This window comes from Vanacampus margaritifer, chromosome 3 (assembly GCF_051991255.1).
Source record: "Vanacampus margaritifer isolate UIUO_Vmar chromosome 3, RoL_Vmar_1.0, whole genome shotgun sequence".
NCBI lineage: Eukaryota > Metazoa > Chordata > Actinopteri > Syngnathiformes > Syngnathidae > Vanacampus > Vanacampus margaritifer.
The window spans coordinates 21,682,857-21,707,399 of NC_135434.1; the positions used below are offsets into that span (position 1 = coordinate 21,682,857).

At 39.5% G+C, this 24,543-nt stretch overlaps 1 protein-coding gene across 15 annotated transcripts in view; it reads left to right on the forward strand.

Moving 5' to 3' along the window:
* Window positions 1-24,543, forward strand: part of arvcfb (ARVCF delta catenin family member b) — a 201,064-nt gene that overhangs the window by 123,547 nt on the left and 52,974 nt on the right. For 14 of the 15 annotated variants that reach the window (XM_077560509.1, XM_077560507.1, XM_077560508.1 and 11 more), the window contains 2 exons: window positions 6,199-6,357; window positions 16,599-17,239. In XM_077560509.1, coding sequence (XP_077416635.1) covers window positions 6,199-6,357; window positions 16,599-17,239 — 800 coding nt within the window. Of the gene's footprint in view, window positions 1-6,198; window positions 6,358-14,231; window positions 14,376-16,598; window positions 17,240-24,543 lie in introns of all 15 variants that reach the window. The other variant, XM_077560519.1, reaches the window with a different exon arrangement.

A 24,543-nucleotide genomic window follows, 5' to 3' on the forward strand; every position in this document is an offset into this window, starting at 1 on the left:
GCATGTGTACAGTATGTTTGAGAGAAGGATAGTATCATCTGGTTAGCAAGACAAGGTGGTGTACCTGCTTCTGTTATTTCAACCTTAAATCTAGAGCTTCACATGGTGGATATTGACTCAATGATTCTAAATGGATCATTGTCTATTGTACAAATTGACAATGTGTTTATTCAATTACTATAGTAATTGACTTACTTTCTTGGAATTAACATCTAAATACAGTACTGAATTTGAGAAAGTGCATTTTTGTTGTTAGTTACGGTATTTTTTGGGGTAACTAAAATGGCACGCTGAAATTCACTAACAGTTTTTTTGTACGTAAATCTACCTTTTTAAAATATACTGACTGAAAAATTACTACATCACAAATAGTGTGTCTTACTATGTGGAATAAAGCGAAGTTTGTCTTTAGAGATAACTTGTTTATAGCTAGAGTAATAGAAGAAGAAACTCGTTTTGGTGAGACCCTAGGACACTTTGGGAAATCACAACACGCCAGTCTTTTAAAATGTGCGCATAAAACCTAATGACAGTTTGGTTTATGATCCTTTTGTTTTCCTCTATCAATATTTGGATTAATATGCAATATGTTTACATTAAAGAGAGTATGTATTTTTACTTGTTAATCTTACTATTTATGTTTTTACAGTACATAATGTGTTTAATATAAGTAAAATACATGTGACAAACAAATGCAGAGATGAGTAATTCTTGAATTGACATTTTATTATTGGGTTGTCCTGAAGAAAAATAAGATCCCTATCTATTTTTTTCCCACTTTTTATTTATGTATTTCAAAGAAAGTTGCTATCCTCAGAGAACCAATTCAACACAGGATCAATGAGTATGGATTGACAGCACATAGCAGGTAGCAGCTAATTGACACTGCTGATCTCCCACCTTCTTATTCCCCCTCCCCCTCTGCCTTTTCTCTGCGCAGCAATCCATTATGGTTCGGATTAGTCACTTTTAAGAAGCCATATGTCCCCTTGTGATCTGTTTTAATGTCATGGACTCTACATGAGCTCACCCAAGGGCACTGTATCTTACATGATGCTTAAATATGTAATTTGTTGAGTCATCTTAAAATGTTCTCTCCCCATGCATATACTGTAGATTTCAATATAATTCTACCTGACTCCCCTAACTCAGTGATTCACAAACCCCGTGGTATTCTATGAGATGAGGACATGGGTGGTAGATTAACTTGGAGTTTGCCAATGAGCCAGCGAGCGAGTGGCTATATAGGCTTGTCTTGTAAGTACCGTAGCTTGTGATTAGCTTCATGACCGCAACACGTCTAGCGTATGAGAATTATTTAGTTTTTTCCGCATAGTGTGACATGTCCTACGTGGCTCCACTATTTCTTTCTAGTCATTGACCAATAGTGAAATGGAGTGAAACGCCCGTCACTCCCTAACCATACATCTCGCGAGACACAAAGGGGGTTGGCTCCACAGGAACAATAAGCGCATGACCATAAGCTTATTGTAAAAGGAAGTCTGATTAGTTGTGTTCATTTCTGATGGCCACACACTGTTGCCCTGCTGCGTGGACTCTTTTCACTTATTTTGTTTTTTTTGTCCTGCCTCCCTGACAACCAGTGCCGTTGGACCATGCTGTTGGCAGCAGCACACAATGATCGGTCGTGTCCTGGTCAGTGTCAGACTTGTTGTAGTGTGGCCACTCATCCAGTCCAAGACACAGAACAAATTTATCTGGTAATATGACATAATGATTGCCGTGAATGACAAACATGTCATTCAGTTTGAGGCATGGTCAGCACTCAACTGTACGGTATCCAATAATGTTTGCCTTTGGATAAAGATACAGTAGTTTTGTCGTTGTAATTTCCAGTTTAAAACATTTCACTTAAAATAATCAGTTTTAATCTCTCTAACTATTGGATTCTAATCATAGCTATCTGACACTCTTATCTTTCTGACTTCAACCGTTTTAGTTCAATTTATCCTGCCCTTGAAGAACAAAGCATCTTTGTAGACAGTCAAGCTAGCCTATTACTAGACAGCTTTTAATCATGTATTTATGAGTTGGACTGTTAAATTGAACTCCTAAATTCCCCTTACTGCAAGCAGAGATGAGTGGAAGCGAGCAAGGAACGCAAACCAGAGGCACAGCGGGAAGCTTGGATCATGAAGCCTGTTTGTCAGCGAGACTCTAAGGATCTCATTCCTATGCTCCCGATGTTTTGCCAAAGGCTCTGTTTCAAACGAGTGCAGGATTGTATCTCTTATATTACATCTTCTGTTTTGACAGCCTCTTCTGTAAGTTCACACAGTGAGCTTGCAAAACTAAGGGCCACAGAAATGATGTTAATTTGTAAAACTTTTATTAGCAGAGTGCTAACAAGAAGAGACACATACTCACATACACACTCAAAGACAAAGCAAAGGTCCATTGCAGTTTGAAGTATTTCATACTGTTCCAAATTATTATGCAATATAGGCCTTAAGTCAAATCAACATTTTAGATTTTATTTTTCTGGGGAGGTTCTTGCATATCATTAGCCTAATTGCATTTCCAAAGTCATCTTTAACTTACTCTTACCACATTAAAGAAATTTAAAAAAAGACAATTCCGAACATCCGGATGTTTCTGCTATTTCCACAATGCAATGCTTCATTTCCATGGCATATTATATTGATTTTGACTGTGACTAGCATACATATCAGGCATATTGTTATAGGAGTCAAACAACATTTTATCACATTTTCAAATCAAAATAATCCTCATAAATCAAATTACAACGATCCAAAGTCCAATGCTTTTCAATGAGCTGAAAGCGTCGTTTCACTGAGAAAAAATGCTGCATTCAAGGAAAGTGGGAAATTGGATTAATTCCTCTCGGATTTGAGGTAAATATAAATACAAGAAATATGTTCACGTGACAAAACATGATTTGGAATAACTGTGTTAACCAGAACAGCAAAAAGCAAAATGATCGGAATCAGCCATCTTTGTTGTTTTCATTTGCCTCAAACGCTTTGAGAGCAGAACTGGGACACTCCGAGTGGTGATTAATCCAACTTCAAACCCTCCCCGAATGCACCATAAAAGCGCCATTTTTAACTGTAATTTCAAAATTGTCAATATGGCTTGGACAGCTATGCTATTTGTAATAATAGTAATAGTAATAATCTCAAACAGGTTTACTTAGAAGTTTACCGGATGAGCCTTATTAAAGGAAACTCGACAGTTGTTCCACATTATTAAGCAAATAACAGTTTCCTTACGATGCTACTGTGGGTGTCCCAGAGGAGTGGACTTCTGAATGGTAAGTGGACGGCCAGCATGTCCCACTAAAACTGCAACATCAGCAAGGGGGTGGTGGGGGACTGATGTGGCGGGCTGGAATAATGAGGAGTCAGATAGGCCCATTTAGGGTGCCAAAGGTGTCAAAATCACCTTGAATTGTGTATTTCCTGTGATGCTATAAGAAAGCAGTGCATTCTACAGTAAAATAATAATGATTAATAAAAATAGATAAAGCCCATGCTGCAAATGTACCATTGAAGGTTTAGCTGCTGTGGAAACTTGTGGTGTTGTCACCATAATCCCCAGACCTCACCCTATGGTGGAGCAAGCCGGCGAGATATTTTGACAGCAGAAACCTACATACAGCAAATCTGGTAGGTAATTCATACATCCTTAAATGAGATATTTAGAAACTGGCCATGGTTGAACTTACAGAAGAGGCCATCAATGATTGAGCAACTTGTTAAAATGATATCAAAAAGGGGCTCCTAATGTGAAATTTATTGCCAAATGTTTTTTTGGTAAAAAATAAATAAATAATTATAATTAATTAATAAAACTGTGTAGCGGAACAATTATGATTGGAATACAATATTTTAATAAAGTCGTTGTCATGAAAGTTATGTTCAATAAAATCCCATTATTATAAAAGATTATTGTTGATTATTGTGTTCATTGATAATTGCATGGACTACCGTATTTAGTAAAATTAACAAAAATAACCAATGCTTTAGAATTTGGAACACAGTGCAATCAGTAATGACCTTTTTTCAAATGCTTGGTGACTCGAAGCAGACTATTCTGTTCTGGAGTCAATTGAAGAAATTGGCATTTTGAAAGCAATTGTGCACTGCCAATAAATGCATCTCACTTGAAACAGCTTTCCCTGTCACTAATTACCATTAATGGGGCTTTTGGAAGTGTAAAGACCGATCTCTGCTTAGTTCAGAGGTGTAATTGCCCATTACTGGATTGAGAAGATCAGGTAAATAGAAAAGTTTTGTGTTCATTGTGTTGCTTCATTTGGGCATATAAAAAGTAAATGAGTTCAGGTCATCCATCAGGGACATTTAAGTTGGAAGTTTTTGCAACCTTAACAAGGACTTTGACTGTACAGAAAAAAAAAAAGCAACACTCTTACAAGAATGCAAGTATAGCAAATGTGACTTTTAAGCATCATGTGAAACTTTTTCTTTGTTGTTGACAATTAAGGGCCTAAATTAAATCCATTATTTATCCATTTAGACTGACTTAGTCTGTAGGATTCATGATAAATAAAATAGCCTTTTCAATTTACCCACTAAATATGTTTTAATTAGAAATTATTTTCTGTTGGTTTTCATTAGATGTTTGAACCAAATGTTTGTGAAAATAAAATAAGCTTAAGGTTTCAGTCAAAGCAGCATGGAATAGTGGTTTATTATCCTTTCTCCTTTGAAGAAGAAACATATTCAATGAAATGTCAAGATATATACGCCTTATTTGATTATGTATGGTTTACTGTGCTTAAGATTGTGTATCTTCTTTGGTACTACCTTGCTGCTTGCTTATGTATAGTTTATCAACGCAGGAATAATGCTGCCTCTTCATTTTCATTTATGTAGGCGTCCACGATAACCTACTCCCACACTTCCACTGTCTTCTCTGTCGCTTCAATTATTATTATTTTTTTTAAATTAGTGATTGCAAGAAACACCTTCCTTGCTTGCTCCATCAGGAGGACTATCATTCTGTCACTTATGCACAGCAGCAGGGCAGGCCAGAGTGCTGCACATTCGGACAGTGACTCTACTGTATATCTGTATCTTTATACTGTATCTGAAAAAGCAGCAGGAAGTTCAGATTTTCACGCTTACAAGGGCCAGGTGGTACATGAGTGTTGTGCTTTTACCCTTTCCTGACTCGCACCTTTTCTTCAAACCCATAGGCAGGGTAAGAAATTCCTTCAGACTTGTGCTTAAAATAACTACAGTAGTTTAAAATCTAGAACTGTGAGACGCACTGGCAGCTTTGCAGTAATCTTTTGCTCTTATAGTGCCAGAGCCAAATAAGTAAAACTGCCAATACCAGAAACACTCATTATAACCTGAATTCACTTTTATATTCGTTGCAAATCAGTTTGCCTATTTTATTTTGTCATACTCATGCCAAAATGACAAGATATCTAAAGTTAGAGAATGCTGTAGGAAGAACTGACTCTTTTGAACTGACTTTTGCCTTATTTTTAGAGGGATAATTGAGGATTTATGTTCTTTACAAAACTTAAACTGTAAATGACAAGTTAAAATAGGTTCACTTTTTTAGCATGACAGACTTCTTATTTTTCCTTATTTACCAGATTTACTACTCACGTGCTGTGATTCAGACATTCTTCACCCCTGCTTGATGCTTCATTGTTGCAGATTCACTTCTGTATTGTTTTATGATTATACAAAATGTTTCATTTTCAGTGTTGTAAACTTTATATTACATTGTCCCCAAATACATTTTGGTTGACCAACATTTGACCTACACGTAACTAACCAACTGATAATGCTTTGTGCATACTGTATTATCTTGCTGCTTGTTCTCTCAAGGCTGTGCCAACTGACAGCCACTGTTTCTGTTGCTGGACTCAACACTTGAACTTCTATTGACAGCGTATCTACTGTGCTGCTCTGGCAGAAGCGGATCACTAACTTTGTAGATGTGGGTCGTCAGGGGATCACAGACAGTACGCTGCACAGCGGGACCCACTATGGCTGACAGCAGGAGGGCGGGGCAAATCAGGGTGTTCAGTATAGAGTCTTCTTTTCATTATGCTATTTGCTAATTTTATAACAAGAATCTTTACCAAGAGGTGTTTTTTATACCTTGCATGGGAAAGCATGAACATTTACTATCAAAAACAATTAACACCTGCCTGATTTCCCCTCTGTGCAGGAGCAGAGCCCCAGCAACGCCACTTCGCTGGCCATGATGCAGGAGCCGCCTGAAGTGGTGGAGGAGACCGTCACCATAGAGGAGGACCCTGGGACCCCTACTTCCCACGTTTCGGTCATCACCTCTGATGATGGGACCACACGTCGCACAGAAACCAAGGTAAGAGCCAAAAGTTGTCATTTTATTTTTACTTTGCAGAGGTGCAAAGGTCCTGCTGTAAACTTATGAATACAACTTTAAAAGTACAAAAGTTAAATGCCACTTTATTTTTTTTTCTCACCATACAGTGCACTCATAAGTTTACATACCCTTAGGGTAATGTTATGCTCATGTTTTTTTGTTAAGCAATCAAAGCGGTGTTAAGTTCACTGTTACGTCAGCATTTTAGTGTTATCACTAAAACGCTGATGTAACAGTGAACTTATTGTAATCATTTCCTGAAAAAAAAATTTTCTTTCATTATTGTTGAAATTATTACATTATTGGATTTTATTACACTTTTGGTCAAGTTAATTGCAAATTTGATTGCATTTTCAGGCGTTATTACATTTTCAGGAAATGATTAAATTATAGCGTGCTACACTTCATGTCACTACATTTATTTTGAGTGACGCTGCATTTCTCCTTTTTCTTGAACTTGTCTGTGCCTCACAGGAATTTACCCATTATACAAATCTTGGTTCAACATTTTGTAGATTTGGTCAGCTGGCAAACACTGCGTGGTGATCCCACTCAGTTGAAAGTGTAATTATAAATGCTGGTCTAATCCCTCATAAGGGTTGCCCAATGCCCTCCAGTGTGTTTACTGTGAGGGGACTGGCCACACACTCCCACATGATTTTATGTAGTCACAAGCAGAACTTTGTAGGGATGTTGTATGCGGTAAAACACTAATCAAAGGCTATGCTGGCGAGGGAGGGAAGAGGAAGGACGCTTTTTAAAAGGGTCGGGCCATCCCTGGGAGCATATATGGAGTGTTATTTGGAAGTCACTTTGAGGAGAAAAGCTGACAACTGTTCGAGGGGAAAGTTCTAGCAAAACATCTGTGGTTGCAAATACAGACATAATTCGTAGAAACTCTTCCACTTGTCATCTCAACTTTCCCAATTTCACTTACTTTCAGATTTCGTTTTCCTGCCGGTTAACTTTCAAAGTGTTTTTGCAGTAACACATTTGTATTTGTATTATTCTACACACTAACACAGCCCTGTAGCCTTTCACCATCTGTGTGTTGTGAGATGAAACACAGAAGCATCTACAGACTTAAATTAGCATTGACAAACTACAAATGTATAACAAAATCTAGAACATCTGTGCTGTATGTGAAAACGTCATTATAAAGATTGTTGGACCAATTGGTGCATGTTGGAACATCTCATACCATAATTGAGGCCAATACAATAGGCATCTCAATTCATGTAAAATATACATTTACCATAAGCACACCTCAAAAAAATTCATTAAAAATAATGCTAATCCCTCATAACCAGTTGAGGAAGAGAGCCCCGATGTTGAGTGAATTTGTCTGCACAGCGTACCGATTTGAACGTTCTCCTATATCCTTAGCAAGTTCAAGTGATCAAAATCCTTCTTGAGAATTATTACCTAACAAGTGAATCGTACTGTCATTGATAAGAACATAATTCAACATTTAATATAGTTTACAATTTCACTATCCACCGTCAAGTCCACCAGTTAATTGTATGTGCTCGCACATGGATAGCAATATCTCATCCTGTGTTTTCTGAAATCTGTTTATCTGGACTCGTCCAGCGACTGCTGAGAAAGATCAGCTGACAACAGGGGAGAGTCTTTGTGACAGCATGGAGAGACATCTGGCAGGAGGGAATAGACCCCACCGGGTCAGTTGTGGGTTAGCTACCCACGTCTGTAGTCTCTCACACCAGGTAGGTTGTAGGAGACACCGCCTTTAGCTACGAAGAATTATACAAGGAGAACACCCCCAGAGTCTGCGAGAGCGGGTGTCGGAAGATGACTCATCGGCTTACGATATGGTAACGACTGGACCGGCAACAACTACGAGTGAAGACAGCACACCGCAAGAGAACACCACAGCAACCAGCGCAAGCCCTGCCATAGCAGAGGACCACGAGCAGATATGTAGCTGCGGATGGAGGAAGGGAACAGCTTTTCGGAGTCTGAGGATTCAACAGGGAAAGAAAAGGTGCTTGAGAGAAGAGAGACAAGAGCCTCGCATTGCCTACTTCCTGCGGAAGGGGTCAAATCAGTCGAATGTAGTTCACCAACTGGACGAAAACCATAGCTTGGAGAGCATCAGCACCTCTGTCAAGCACAGAACTAGCGATGGAACAAACTCTCAGCGGTGGAACCCAACCAAACTCCCCGACCTGTAGTCGAGCGGAGACTCCCAGGCTACAAACTGCGTGTGACGTGGCCCAGTGCTGTGGAAAAAAAACTGTGGGAAATGGTGAATAATGATCTGACCCTGTCCCTCGAACAACTTTGAGGCACAGTGGAGAAGAAGCTGGAGAAAATGGGAAACATCATCTATCAATACGGAGCAGAACCATTTGGAGTACTAGAGTTGAAAGTTGCCAAACAGCCTCCTACCTCACCAGTCTCCAGGAACCAACAGGAAATCAAGCGCCTTGTTCAAGAATGGAGACAACTCAGGAGACATTGGAAGAAGGCCTCGGAAGTGGAAAAGGAGGGCATAAGCACCCTCCAAAACACGTCTGGCATCCCTACGCAGAGCAGAGAATTCATGGAAATTAAGGAGGAATAAAGAACAGACAAGAACATGGTTCTACAAAGATTCCTTCAAGTTCCTAAAGACTCTCTTCACCAAGGAGAAAAGTGGAGTTCTAAAAGCAACAAAGAAAGAACTGGAGGAGTACTTGAGATCAACAGTGTCCTCAAGTGTGAGTTCAACACGACTGCAGATGACCCTGAACGAATCCAAATATCCGGTGATTAGGGAAAATGCACCAACCTTGGTTACTGGGCGCAAGTGGAGACCAGCAAGAGCAGCGGAGGAGGCAACAGAAGCTCTCAAACATGCTGACATCGTGGGGAATGTTCAACAAGGAAGAGGAGGCTTGGGGCTAAAAACAATTAGCCGTCCAGCATGGAGAAATGTCATCGCTCCAACACGGAGGAAGATGGTGGTGGAGGAAGCGGCGTCAGGCGTCGCTCTTAGAAAACAGGGTCTGTGGACAGGGTGGGAGAGTGTTGAAAGGAGGAGATTGAGCTGGAGAGATGTATGGGCCATGGAAGTGAGGAGCTTGAGCTTCGCCATCATAGCCACCTATGTTGTCCTTCCAACACCAACTAATCTCCACCAGTGGTTTGGCAAAGATCCTGGGTGCGTCCTGTGTGCCAAGCCAGCCTTCCTCAGGCAAATACTCACCGGGTGTAAAAATAGTCTCACCCAGGGACGGTATACTTGGTGTCACAACTTGAAGAGCCTTGCTTCCACACTGGAGGGAAAACGATCCAGCATCAACGCCCTACCACTGCCAACATCTAACACTTCATGGGCAACTGCCTTTGTCCGTGAAAGGGCCACAGCTGCCAGGAGCAACTCTAGTCCATCAGAGAAAAGCCAACTGTACCTAGCACGTGATTGGAAGATGCTGGCAGATATTAGCAAACTGGTGTTCCCCTCAGAGATCGCCACCACCACCTTGAGGCCTGACTTGGTGTTCTGGTCCCCTTCCTTAAAGAAGGTATACATTGTCGAACTTACTGTACCCTGAGAGGACTCCATGGAGGTGGAATATGAGCAGAAATACCTGCAATATTCTGAGCAAGCTGCTAAAGCTCGAAATCGCGACTGGAACGCAGAAGTCTGCCCAGTGGAAGTCGGGTTTGTGGGAACATCTACCACAAGACTACTGAGGGACTTGGGAGTTAGGGGCCAGAACCAGCGTACAGCCATCAAAGCTGTATCAGAGGCATCAGAAAGAAGCTGCCAGTGGCTCTGGCTAAAGAGGAACGACCTCAGTTGGGCCCCCAAATAGCTTGATAGGAGGTATTCAGTCAGCCGAGGCCTGACTCAGGGAACAGGACGCCTCTGCCAAGCATAGTCCACTGAAATGTCCGCCACTTAACAGCAAGGTGACTCTCATGGCTAATTGGGGTTTGGGATGCAAGGTCAGGGCTGATAATCCTGCGGCTGGCCGCCTCTGGGGAGGGTTTATAGTGTAAAAGGCAGAAAAATCCCGTGACCCAGAGGAACACTACTGATGATGCATCTCGTAAATTTATTTTCTCAAGCCTACCATCTACTATTCACTGTCAAGTCTACCAGTTAATTGTATATGCTCGCACATGGATAGCAACATCTCATCCTGTGTTTTCTGGAATCAAATGTTTTTATACTCATAACTTACTGAAACGCTACCGTCATGTCACTCTCCATTTTATCATACAGTATTTGCAATGGTATAAAATGCCAAATATTGAAGCCATAATTTATTTACAATTGTTATTATTATTAATATAGAGTAATGATAATGTTGCACAATTAACTCTATATAGAATTCCTTTCATCCGACAAATTTAATTTCTATAGGCTGGCAATTCTGATTTCATTTTCATCAGTGGATATAAAACTCTTCACTACCAGGACATTTTTTAGATAATCCATCACTCCATTTCTTTTTCCATTTACGCCATGGTAAAATAATTTGAACCCTGCCCCTAAATGTCTAGCCTTACTGCTTTCCCAACTGCTCTCCTATACATGCAGTGTATGTATCATTCTCCTAATCATCATGCCAACCAACTCCCTAGCTTTTTCTGTCGTAGTCCCAACATTGAAAGGTCCCTCTTTCAATTTCAGAGAATGCTTTGTGCTTTCCTATTCTCTCTGCTCTAAACCCGTGTTCTAACAATTTTTCTTTTTCTTCGACCCACAGTAGATTTATTTTCAACGACACCCTGTAGGTTAACAGTACAATTGGAAAACATGCATTACTTGTAGTGTATGTAGGGGTAATTTTTTTATTTTATTTCTATTTTCATTGTTTTTTTCCCCATTCAGCAATCATTCAAATTCCTTCAATTGTCCTGGAATATCTATACACACGTGTCCATGTGCGTGTTTGTTACCAAGTTCAGTAGCAATAAAAATGATTCAAAATGTATCCCATGAATTATCTTGGCCTTCTTCCAACTTTGTTTTTATTCTTGGAATTAAACACCATTTGAGCTGGAGGAAACACTCCGTTGGGCCAATAAGAACTGCATTCCTATCGTCTCCTTTGTAAATAACTGATGAGAGTTGTGGGAGACCACATGTTTTTACTAGCCTACAAACAGGGAGCAAACCACAAGTGGGAGGAGTAAATTATTAACCTAAAAGAGTTGTTGTAATTGTTCTTAATGAGTACAGCTGCTGTTGTCCACAGGAGTCCGGTCAGGTGATTATTGAACAAAAGAGCCACTTACCTGTATTGTAACCATTGAATCTCGTACAGCGGAAAGTCCTTTATCTAATCGATTATCTTATAAAATGGTCATATCTTGCTGTGTAGTCGGTTGTACAGGCAGACAAAGGAGTAAACCAAATGTTGCTTTTTATTGCGTACCTACTAATGAAGACAAAAGACGTCGATTAATAGCAGCAATCAACAGAAAGGAGTGGCAGCCCACAAAGTATTCCCGGATTTGCAGCGATAATTTTTTGCGAAGTTAGTAGATAAATGTTGTAATTAGTATTAGTACTAGATTGTAACAGAGGTGTCGAATTGCGTGTTTCAAATCACATTAACGAGCCAGATAGTTAACATTCCAACTGCACGAACACGCAGCTTAGTTTTAAAATGAGCATTCTTCAAAACTATTAAGTGCATTTGACTGTTTAATAATGGGGGATTTCGTCTTTGTGCTTGGAGTTTTTCACTCTGAAGCCGGAGTCATATTCGGCATAGCTTGCCACTACAATTTTTTCATTTGTTTTATGCTAGAAAACATAGTAACATAACATCATCACAGCGTTTCAATATAGAACGGACTATGGAAAAATAAGTCAGTTAACGTGATAAACAAGTTTTACCTTTGCATTACGAGGTATATTGCCCCCCGGTGTGAGCGTGGCATCTCGTCCCAGAGACTCAGCCAGCGACAAGCTTTTCAATCAGCCCCGGTGTAAGGAGAAGAGACGGCATTGACGACATAATGATATATGTCGTGCGCTGTGAATTCCGGCAAAGTCAGCAATTTGGTTAACTTGATAAAAACAGCAGGCAACAGAAGGTAAGGGGCTGTTTTCAAACTAGCGATTTCCAACTTAAGTAAATATCACACATAGGGCAATCACGTGATCACGTGACGTCGGTACAAATGGTCAATAGGGAGGTTGTTCCATCACTTCAAAGTCCTTCTTGGCCAGGAACTGTTGGATGCTCAAGGCATTGGTCCTTACTCACTAACAGTGCATACGTACAGATTTGTATTTAAATTGTATGCACGCCCGTTTGATGCACAGACCTCTAATTCTTCGAAATGTTCGTATTTGCTTACGTTGTTTTTCTGCAGACACTGCAAACAACTTTAGAGCCTCCTTGAATGCACACGCACAATTAATGAAAACATCACACCTCTTTTACCTAAGATTCACAATGTATTGAAACTACAGTCATTTGTAAAAACAATAATAATATTTTCCATGATAATAATTTAAATTGGGAATTTACTAGGGCTGGGAAATAATTCGAGTTTGATTCACAAGAGTTCAGGTCGATTAAATTTCAATTTTTCCTGACTTTCTATATTCGACTCACTTCATTCCGATATCGGTTATAATATGGAACATCTTTTCTTCTTAAATGTCAAGGACATGATAAAAACTCCACAAATATTAAATTCCAAAGTTATAATCACTTAAGTGTTACACAAACATTGAAATCACTGAATAATTCTAATTTTATAATTGTAAATGAGTGCAATAATATAAGTGCAATAAGTCAGGTCTTACATTAATGTAAGAAAATACTTTTCAATTCATGTAAACAGTAAATTTCAAGAAAACTAAGATAGAAAGTGGCCTTTAAAATTCAATTTTCTTAAGAATTTATGGGATAAAAAATACATTTTCATAATTGATTCATGGTATAATGTATCAATATTGGGCTTGAAAAGGAAAATCGATTCAATATTGATTATTCAAATTTTAAAAACCCAGCCCTAGAAGTTATCTAATCAGTTGACTAATGTCCTAAATAACCGTAAAAAGGACACTTCTCATACTACTTGCTGAAGCTTTGTAGGTGGATTTTTTTCCCTCCATTCTTTGTTTAGGCCAGTCTTGTACTCGCACTCTTTTACTACAAAGCCAAACTGTTGTAACGTGCAGAATGTGGCTTTGCATTGTCTTGCTGAAATAACCAGGAACTTCCCTGACATTGTTTGGATGGCAACACATGTTGCTCCAAAACCTGTAGCTAGCTTTCAGCATTAATGGTGCCTTTAACAAATGAGCTGCCCATGCCATCGGCACTAACACAACTCCATACCATCTCAGGTGTTGGCTTTTGAACTTTCCCTTGATAACAATCTGAATGGTCCTTTACCTCTTTGGCCCGTAGGGGGCCATGTCCGTGTTCCAAAAAACAGCTTGAAATGTGGACTCATCTGACCGCAGCACAATATTCTGCTTTGCTACAGTCCATCTCAGATGAGCTCGGGCCCAGAGAAGCCAGCAAAGATTCTGGGTCTTGTTGATATATATGGCTTTCGCTTTGCATTATCAAATTTGAATTTGTAACGACATACTGTCTTTACTGACAATGGGCTTCTCAAGTGTTCCTGAGCCCATGTAGCAATATCTATTTACACAATAATGATGGTTTTTATTGCAGTCTCACCTGAAGCATCGAAGGTCACGGGCATTCAATGTTGGTTTGCAGCCTTGCCGCTTATGTGCAGAGATTTTTGATGACATTACGGACCATAGATGATGAAATCTCAAAATCCCTTGCAATAGTAGATTGAGAAAGCGGGGAACACTTTACTGCATTTGCTGACACACTTCCCTTCAACTCTAGGTGACCAAGGTGGTCAAAACGTTTACCCGCAGCACCTATCATCCAGTACCAGTGACGGAGAGCTTGGTAGTGGAGTCGAGGCCTGCCACCAGGACACCCACACCAGTCTCCATCTTCACCAGTGCTCCATATGACACAGAGCCAGTAAATGCTGAAGCCTGTGTGATTTCTCTTGTGCATTTCCCTTTCCCTGCCTGCTTCACTTAACATATTTTGAGTTGAAACTAACAACAATTTGCTTTTTCGTAAAGCCCCGAATTCTATCACATAATGTCCATTTAAGCACCCAAAAAAAGTCAACACCGCAGAGGTTGTGAAATAGTTTAAAGTGTTATAAAGTAGGCAGTTTGACGCCTGAAGCCTTTCCCTGTCTTTTTATCTGTTGGTTAACATTAATGGCATGTGTTCACTCTTCCACAGCACAGTTCAGATTTTCTTAGGCTAATACTCTACAATTATTTTTGTCATTCATATATGCACTTATCTAATTGCACTTCTATATCTCCATGAAAAATGTAAGAACTTGGATGATTTGTGAACTTTAATTGACTTTAAGTAGTTTTTGAGTCCTGTGAGTGTTGCAGCCTTCCAAATTAGAAATAGCTTTACTTTGCATTGTAACAGCTGCTGGGTTACCAAGGATCCTAATAAGAGGCATTTGTTGCCCTCTTTTCTACAACAAGCACAATACACATTATTCTTGTCAGGTATAAATATTTAAATAAAGGATATTCCCCATCAGGATGGAATAGCTGTAACATTCAGCTGCTTTGTAGCGTATACCAATAAACTCTAAATTAAGAGGATGAAAGTGCACTTTTCCTTTCAAGGTCACAAACTTAATTTGAAGCAAGCAAATAAGATCTTTATTTTGAAGTTTTCAAAACCAAGGCAGAATTGCACTAGAACCACATCTACACTAATAATTAACTTGGAATTAAGACTCACAATTGGGGTGCACATCTACATTGTTTTTTTTTCACAGCCCCATCTTTTTGTAGCATTTGAATTATTGCTTCATTTTATTGGATTGATTGCCTGTGGGCAAACCTTTTCAATTTGAACTGCTGATTTAAAAAATAAAGAAAGCATATTACAATTACCATTAAAGGGGAAGTCACCCCTTCCCCCCCTTTTTATTTATTGTTTATTTTTACAATATGTTGTATGTGCCTCCACAAGTTTAAATACGACATTCTGATTAATATTGTGTTTGTGGAATACGAGTTAAGCGGCAAAATCCAGCCAATTTAAACCATCTGAGGGGGCGGCCATTCTGACACTTGCTGTCATCTGAAAATGACATCATAGTTGCTCAGAGCTCAGGTAACAACCAATCACAGCTCTGCTTCAAAAAACAGGTGAGCCATGATTGGTCGATTAGTTTTCAGGCAAATGGCTGCCCCCTGAAATGCATAAAAACTGCTGGATTTTGACACTTATTTCATTTCACAAAAACAATTCTAATCAGAATGCCGTGTTTAGACTAGTTTGGTTGCGTAGAAAGAACATTTTAGAATATTTTTTGGGGAGGTTGACTTCCACTTTAATAGGGTCATGTTGGAAATGTAACCCATCAGAATTGAATGCGAGAATGAGTGGAACATTTTAGTCAAATGTTTTGTAAAGAAATTCCAACTAGTCAAGATGGAATGACTCAAAACGCTGTCAGTTACAAAACTAAATGCATCAGACTAACACCACTGCAGAGGACAGTTCATTTTAATCAACACAATTCATTTGGAGATTATATAGCTGCGAATGCAATGGGCAATTATTGATTTCAACATTTTTCCCTGGGCAGCAAATTTTTTATTTTTTATTTTTGCATCCTGAATAACACAGGTAATGAGGTTTGTCTTCAGTAAGACTCAAAGGAATAATAATTCTGTAGTTACGGGATGAAGTGAGTGTGAGAGATTGCTACATGAAGGCCTGCTTGTCACTACTACAGTTCTGAATAACGAAGTGTGGTTCGCCCTACTCCCTCAAGAGATGAAAAATTCAAGGTCTGGTGGTGCTGTAACAGTCAGATGTGTCTTTAACATCACATTTCAAGATAAGAGACAAACAATATGGTTACTATGGTAATATCAGCTATATTTGCAAGTCAAAACTGATTTTTACAGCATGGATAGTGGCTACTAATATATCTCCTTTATACTGTTATAATCTATACACAAGCATTGACATTTTTGCCTCTCTGCATGTTGTTCCAGGGATGTCTACCCTAAAAGCATTTGTATTAAGAGGGGAGCATGGTTGTCATTGTTTCTAATGCTGGAAAGTAGTGGCATCATATTACTTGGGTCGACAATGATTGTTGCTGTCCACTTGTATGACAGATGTGCCTAAATTCCTCTGCAGGTGACCAAAATGGTGAAGACGGTGACCACACGAACTGTGCGTCAGGTTCCTCTTGGCCCTGATGGCTTGCCCATGCCAGAGGGTTCATCCCCATTGGGAAGCTACACCGACTCCATTGACCGGCGCTACATCAAGAACGGCGGCGATCGCTTCATCACGCCTCAGGCTTCATCCACCTTGACACGCTCCTACAACAACTCCTACAATGATTCCTATGGTGAGACACCAGACAGCCAATACATTCGCCACTATGGTCTGCACGATGGCTACACTGATTTGACGGACAACTACGGCAGCCTGTCAAGAGGCATCAACTTCCGTCCGCCTCGCTACCCCTACATGCCAAATAGCTACCGGCCGGAGAACAGCTATACACTGCCCATTCGTAAGGATGACTATGGCCATGTGGCCCAACCCCAGGTGCCTATGGGTAGCAGCACTGTTGACCTGAATCGCTCCCAGCCTGAGCGCTTTCAGGCCGAACCATATGGCCTGGAAGATGATCGCCGCAGCTTTTGCCCTGAGGATGAGGAGCCATATGAGCTGGAACCTGACTATTCTACCGCTAACCGACGCACACTAAAAGGAGCCAACCGGGGTCGCACCCACCGAGAACCACTTCGTGATGGGCCCAGAGTCAGGTGAGGAGAAATGCAGAAATATGGCTGTGATCTACATTTAAGCAGGAGTCTTATTCTTGATTTGTATGAATAGTAGCCTACTTTTGGTGCATAACTAATTTGTGGAGTACTGCATTTAAGTACAATATATGGACCATTCCTGGTATGGATAGACCCTGTTTATCGGCGCCGCTATTGGGCTTTTTGACAAATATCGGTATCGGCCTTTTTAAAAAATCTGACTGCTGATAAAAGGTAAACCTAAAACCATTTTAATCTCAGCGAATCATTTATTTAAATTTTTATAAGTTGACCCTGGGAACCTTCTGAGACATTTATTTTTGACATAAAAAAAAAAAAGAAATGTGAATGTTTAAGATTTTAGGTAGTTTTACATTTTTGAAAAAAATATTTACTTTAGAAAACTATAGAGAGCTATATGATATTGACTTGTTTAAGTTTCCTTTTAACTTTTTAAGACGTACTGATAACCTTGGGCGCTCCCTGGGCATTTTGTTACAAATTTAAGAGGATGTCTTTTGTCTAACATATAAAAAACAATAAACAACAATAACCCTTCTACATTTTGTTTGAAAAGTCTTAAAATTTGTTCAATAAACATGAATTTAAGACATTACGACAAAGTCAACATTGCCATTTGTATTTAATTTTTTTTTGACGCCAATAGTCTTTCCCCCTTTTTGCTGAAAATGAATATCGGCTCCAAATCGGTTATCGGCCTCCTTGACTACTAATAATTGACTACTAATAATCAACATCGGTATCAGCCCTGCAAAAACCGTATCGGTCTATCTCTAACTCTGGGCTCCACTGAAGTTACTCATTATCATTCAGGGATTGGGTAAGACAGCGTTCTTCCCCATCATTTTTAAATGTTTTTTTTTATCAAGGTATATTACACTACAGACAGGGGACATCTTTCTTTTCAAATGATTGCGCTTTATATATATATATATATAAATGAGACCAAGAAAAATAATTTCTAAACTTTTTCCACCATTAAAGGAATACAAGACTTATAAAAAACTAACCAGCTATTCTGTGAAATTGTTCATTTCAAATCTTCCCTGGAAAAAAAATTAAATTTATATTGAGCGATTATGACTTTATAGCACTTTCTATAAATATTTTTGCATTAAAGGGATAGTTTGGGTTTTTGGTCATGAATCTGTATGGCATCCTCACCTAAAGTGGTGTGCAATCAGCACTGACTTACCGCTGACAGCGTCCTGTGACCCGAGATCTGGTCCGGTTTTGGTCGAGACGAAAGTAGTTCGGCAAGTTGGCTGGGGTCAGAAATAAAGCGTTTTTCTTCTAAAAACAATTTGTGTTCAAAAGAGTGACACATTTGCATCACAAAATTTCACATACTCCATTACCCGATACTACTTATATTACCGATATTACTTTCGTATCACTGCACGGCGCACTGCATCCAGCTGACGGACGTGCACAAACCAAGTATATAACGTTACGATCGTATAAACTTCATAAGCTTGTATAACTAAGGTGTGTTCCTGTGTTTCACATTCTGTTTTGTCTTCTTGTGTCCGTTTGTGAACAAATCGCACGTCTCGCAGTGGAAAGAGACTCATCCATACATTGTTGGTAACGTGTGCTAATTCGGCTTGCGAGTAAATTTTCTTGTGTTCGGCATTGACTGTGGCCAACAGTAGCCGGTTGTGTGAAGACAAATTAAAAAATGAGATTACCAACCACATCTGCTGGCAGGATTCTTGTGACACGTCACACTATATTATATTGTTCTATATGTAAAAATGGTGCGGACGGGTGATTTCCTTGGCTGTACCAATAAAAAATTCCCATAATCTCCGCACACTTTTCACCGCTTTCTTCAAACAAGTGCACCCCATTTGTCAGTGACAGTCACCCGCTCTCTCAGGGCTATACAGCTGATCAAGTTTTACCACTTCTCTATCCCTCCTCGCTCTCTCTTTCTGTTTGTTCTAATTCCATCTGACGAATATCGGCATCAGTATATTTGGGTTCATAAAGATACCCCCTTGGCTCAGTGCTAAAGATATTCTCGTTGCAGTCATACATGTTATCGTGAGTTTTCAAAGTTATAAGTACAGTGAAACGCGCGTCAGCTGGATATGCAGTGCGCAGCGCAGCGATACGAACAGAAAAATAGTGCTCGGCGGTAATGGAGTCTGAGTTTTTTTTAATGTGCAGTTTTGTGATGCACATTTATCACTCTTTTGAACACAAATTGTGAAGAAAAACGCTTTATTTTCGTGACCCCAGCCAACTTGCCGGATTACTTTCGTCTCGACCAAAACCAGACCGGGTCTCGGGTCACAGGATGCCGTCAGCGGTAAGTCAGTACTGATTGCACATCACTTTAGGCGAGGATGCCATACAGATTCATGTCCAAAAAGCCCAACTATCCCTTTAAGTACAGTATAGGCCGTTTTGGACAGTCACGTGATCATTGTGACGTGTCGCGTGCGTAAAACACACATATATGACATGACCACTAATGACGACTAAGACACTCACCAGGAATTATTGCGTCCCACGGCGGACATCAAAAGTTGAATTACGCCCTATAGCAAAGAAGCGCTTCTTCAAAAGCAGTACAGCCACAGAAGACTCGCCAAAGATTTGTGTCCACAGCTGAAAGGGGGAATGAAAGTGACCAATAACAACTAATTCAGCCGGCCGGCTCATAGCAAGTCGGAGTTGGGGACCGTCTACAAGTTGCGTGTTACAGAGGCTCAAATTACCAGTCAAGTCACCATTGATATTGTTCACACTGTTGTGTGCGGTCCTTAACTGGACGGAAAACAACCGTGTGACTTTTACTTTACAGGCCATGTTGTGTGCTAAGCAAGCTTTTAGCCCATTTTAAGAGAGGCCACCCCCCACACGGAATGACATGAAATCTGACGTGCTGAGGAGTCTACTATGATCAGAATTGGCACAGTAATTGGTATAGAAGACGGTCTTTTTCTTGCCCTTTAAGTCAGCAAACTCCCATTTAAGTGAATGACTGCAGCTGTCATTTAGGCACGAGATACGTCACCACGGTCACGTGACCAGGAATAATGGCGTTCACCACGGTATGTTTTTATTTTGATACTTTTTGATTGGTTTAAAAGAAAATTCAGGGAATTAGATGCCAGAGATATTTGCACTTTTATTATTTATACAAAATGCCTTATCCAATACTGGAAAATGAATTATTAGTGGTGTGTTCTTTTAATGTGACCTATAACCTGTACAACTCAATTGAGAAAAAAATATTACAGAGAGGTTATGGAAAAACAAACAACTGAGATAATGTGGTTGCATAAGTGTTCAGTTTTGCAGTTCTAACAGCTTCCACTCGTCTGGTAAGTTGTTGGAGTGTGTCTGTGGGAATTGTTTAATTCATCCAGAAGCACATTTGTGAGGTCAGACGTCACTTATGCTGGACCTGAGAGAAGGCCTGATGACTCACTGTGTTTGTTATAGTTGATCTTGAAGGTGTATGATGGGCTTATGGTCAGGGTTCTGTGAGGGCTGGCATGCTTTTATAGGCTTTGCTTTGTTCACTTCTGTACAGTCACCATGGAACAGATATTGGCCTTCTCTAACCTATTTCTTTAAACTTGGAAGCATACATTTGTCTGAAATGTAATGGTAAAATAAATAATGACGATTGAGAGGGAAAATAGTGCTCGGGTCCACTGCTCCCCAACCAACGGGCAGCAGACCTGCGCCGGTCTTTGCATGGGCCGTGAGAGCATCAACAGAATTTTTTTTCTTAATGGTCAGAGTGTGAAAGAAGTTCTATTTTGAAAATCTGGTGCACCCGCCACCTCTGTCACATGATACAATATGTTAAAAAAATAATGGTCAGAGTGTGAAAGAAGTTCTATTTTGAAAATCTGGTGCACCCGCCACCTCTGTCACATGATACAATATGTTAAAAAAAAGTGGGCCTACAAACTAGCAAAATAGGTAATGAAAAAACTTTGAGAGCTTCTTCAGAAAGAGTAAAAAGTCAAATGATGATACAAAAGAAGGAGAGACTATACTTCCAAGAAACCAGTAGCTCCGCGTAAGAGACAATATCAGCCATCCTACTGTAAATATCGGTGTACCACTGCAGGTGATTTTCATTCAACAAGCCTGCTCTGCATAATGTGTGCTGACAGGCTCGCAAATGAGGCAATGAAGCCCTGAAAAGCATCAATAAACCACTAAATACCTTGCTTCCATTTTCATTGTCCCGTCTTTGTGAAGCATGATTTTCTGCAATGATGGTGACTGAAACAAAATTATGGAGTAGCCTGGACAAAAATAACACACTTTATCCTAAATTAAGACCAGTTTGTTGAAGAGAAACAAGTACAGGACTAACGTAATGGTGAGTTGCATTTTTAATCGTTTGTTTCTGTGAACTTGAATTTTCACTTACACTAGCGAGCCTTATTTTTGAAATCCTCATGATAATGAATTTACACACACATAAATAAACCTAACAGATGAATGAATGCTGCAATTAATTCTGTTCTCGCAGAATTACTCACCGTTTCCTTTCCAATTTTGAATAGCGAGAGGTGCTTCGTGCATTTTTAACTGGTAAAGATGTTTGTGCTTTTTTTTTTTCCTCCTAAGATGAGAGTGAAGACGACATTTTTATCTGTTGTCGTGATTGGTCAAAACAAACCGGCACAAGATGCTGCATCGTTCAATCAGCTCAAAGTATTGTACAGCAAGTCCAGATTGATAATGTGAAGAACTCCCTTGAGTGAATCACAATTATCAATCTGGCTCGTGAGGTTATGAGTGTGACACAGTTGAGAAAAATAAGTGTTTTTGACATTATTTTTTGATTAATATTAAGATTATAACTACAACATTAAAGGGGACTTACAATATTATGGGAAATTAACTTTTTAATTGCGTGTAAACACATAGTTTAGTATCTGCCCATCCATCGAATATGAATGTGTAAGTGTAATTCAGCGGCTGCCACCACGAGTGAAAATACAGTGAACACATTTAACAAATCTTTGTGGCTATTCATTTTTGTCTTCACACTGGTTCATCTTGTCAAAACACCCTTGCAAGAAAGCTAAACTTGACATAGGCCCAGCATTACAGGGTAGCAGAGTGAGCAGTGGCTTTCCAGTGACTTGAAGTGGACGTTTAGTGTTCTGTAGTTATTTAGTATTTGTGTATGTGTGATTGTGAGTGTGGTTGTTCGTCTTTGTGTGCCCTGCGATTGGCTGGCAACCAGTTCAGGGTGTACCCCGCCTACTGCCCGAAGCCAGCTGGGATAGGCTCCAGCACCCCCGCGACCCTTGTGAGGAAAAGCGGCCAAGAAAATGGATGGCTGGATGGATGGACAAAAATAATAGCAGATTTTTATGGCACTTTTTATTCAAAGTAACAGTAATGCACTATGCTCTTCTCACAATTTAAAACAGCTTGCTGGTGTCTTAAAAGGGAAATACTACACTATACACAACTCAGTAGCAAATCACTCATTAGTAAACATCTGTGTAATGATATACAGGTCTTAACAAATACATTTCCTGTAATGGTTAATCCACCAGTATGTACGAGCTCATTATCAAAATGATATTTTTTATTCATTAATTCTCCTAACTGCTTTTAATTCTGAAATATAATTATTGTCATTGTATTTGCATTTCTAAATGTATTGACTACTTTTACATGAAGTCAATATTCGAGTTAAGGTCAAAATTCCGGTTTCTGAAACATTTGTGATAACCTGTTTACATGCTTAAGAGGAGAGAGTTACTCGTATACATGGTCATTGTGCTTAATTGGAATACCCCATTCGAAAGCGTGACACACACGGACAACGTCATTACGCATATAGATGTCATTTCTACTTTTAACTTTCTACATTTATAGACATTGTATTTATGTCACTCACCACGCTAAATCAAGTAGTTGGTTTCCTCCTCGTTCCAAAAATGTGGTTCATTGCTGCGTTGTCATGTTTGTTTACCTTTGCTTGAGTATTTCTGGTGGTTTGCACGCCAAAAGCACAGATTTATAAACATGTAAGTATATGTTTGTGTAGATACTCACTGTGGCATTTTCGCCGTAGAGTCACAAAATAACGTGAAAAATCAATGTATTCAAGTGAGGCGCGTTTAGCGAATGGGACGGCACCGCACATACAAGTCCTTCATTTACTCCAAAGACCAAGATTGCTTGCAGAGCATGCCCACGACACCAAACAATGTCCTGTTCAATCGAGCCTATTCCAAATATGTTAATATGAATTTCAGAAGATTCAGGGTTCTTATTTGGGCTTTTAAAAACCCAAATAAGAGCGTATAGTAGTCACCCGCTACTTTGCGGTTCACTTATCGCGGGTTTGTTTTTGGGTCCAAAATTCATACATTGCGGGGTTTATCTTGGGTTGTAACTCGCTATTTTGTGGGTTTTTCAGAGATTATTTTTGATTTTTAGGTTAAATCTTATGCTTGAATAATTTCTGTCTTCCCAGAAAAGCCCAGTGAGCTGCCTCAAATTTGGTTACATAAAGTCACATACAGTTTGATATTCCTAAACATTTCAATCTCACCCAAATTGAAATTATGCTGGATGGACCAATGGTCTAAGGAATTTGTTAAGATCATTACGTATAATAGTATGCATTTGTTGAATTAAAGAAACAAGAATAATTTTGCTATTCAGTACTAAACCTATTGAGGCTTTATCAAAGCCTTTGTTAACTTTAAAGTTTTTCTTTGACGTTATGATAGTGTAACCCTTGTCAAAAATGTTTCTTTTTGTTTGAATAATTTATTTAGTTGGAACCCCCCTCCTGCTCAAAGATTTCCATTTTAGCGTTACTTTTAAGCAAGGCATTAACAGCTTTCATAAAGGTATCAATCGTACTCTTTTGGTACAAGAAGAAGTCAGGTCAACTCTTTTTCATTTATCTCTGTTGAGATTTTATGCTGTTAACACACTTGACAATCTCCTAACCTACCGGTTATCTGGCTGTGACTAAATCCCACTGCAATTTTCCGCAGCCATCCTTTATGTATGAGTCTGTGTGTTTCCACTGCCACGGTTCTGCATATGTGTGTGTGTGTGTGTGTCCTCATGCCAGTGTGATTAATAGATGCTTTTGAACTGGGTCAGACTATTGGGACGTCTACAAGGCAGTCTCTAATGGCTCATTTCTCCTTGGGCAACCTGCACCTGACCACCTCGCACCTTGGAGTCAACACACATGCACATGCACACGCACACGCATTTCTTAATTGAGAGTTGGGTTTTCTTATTCTAATCAAATCGTG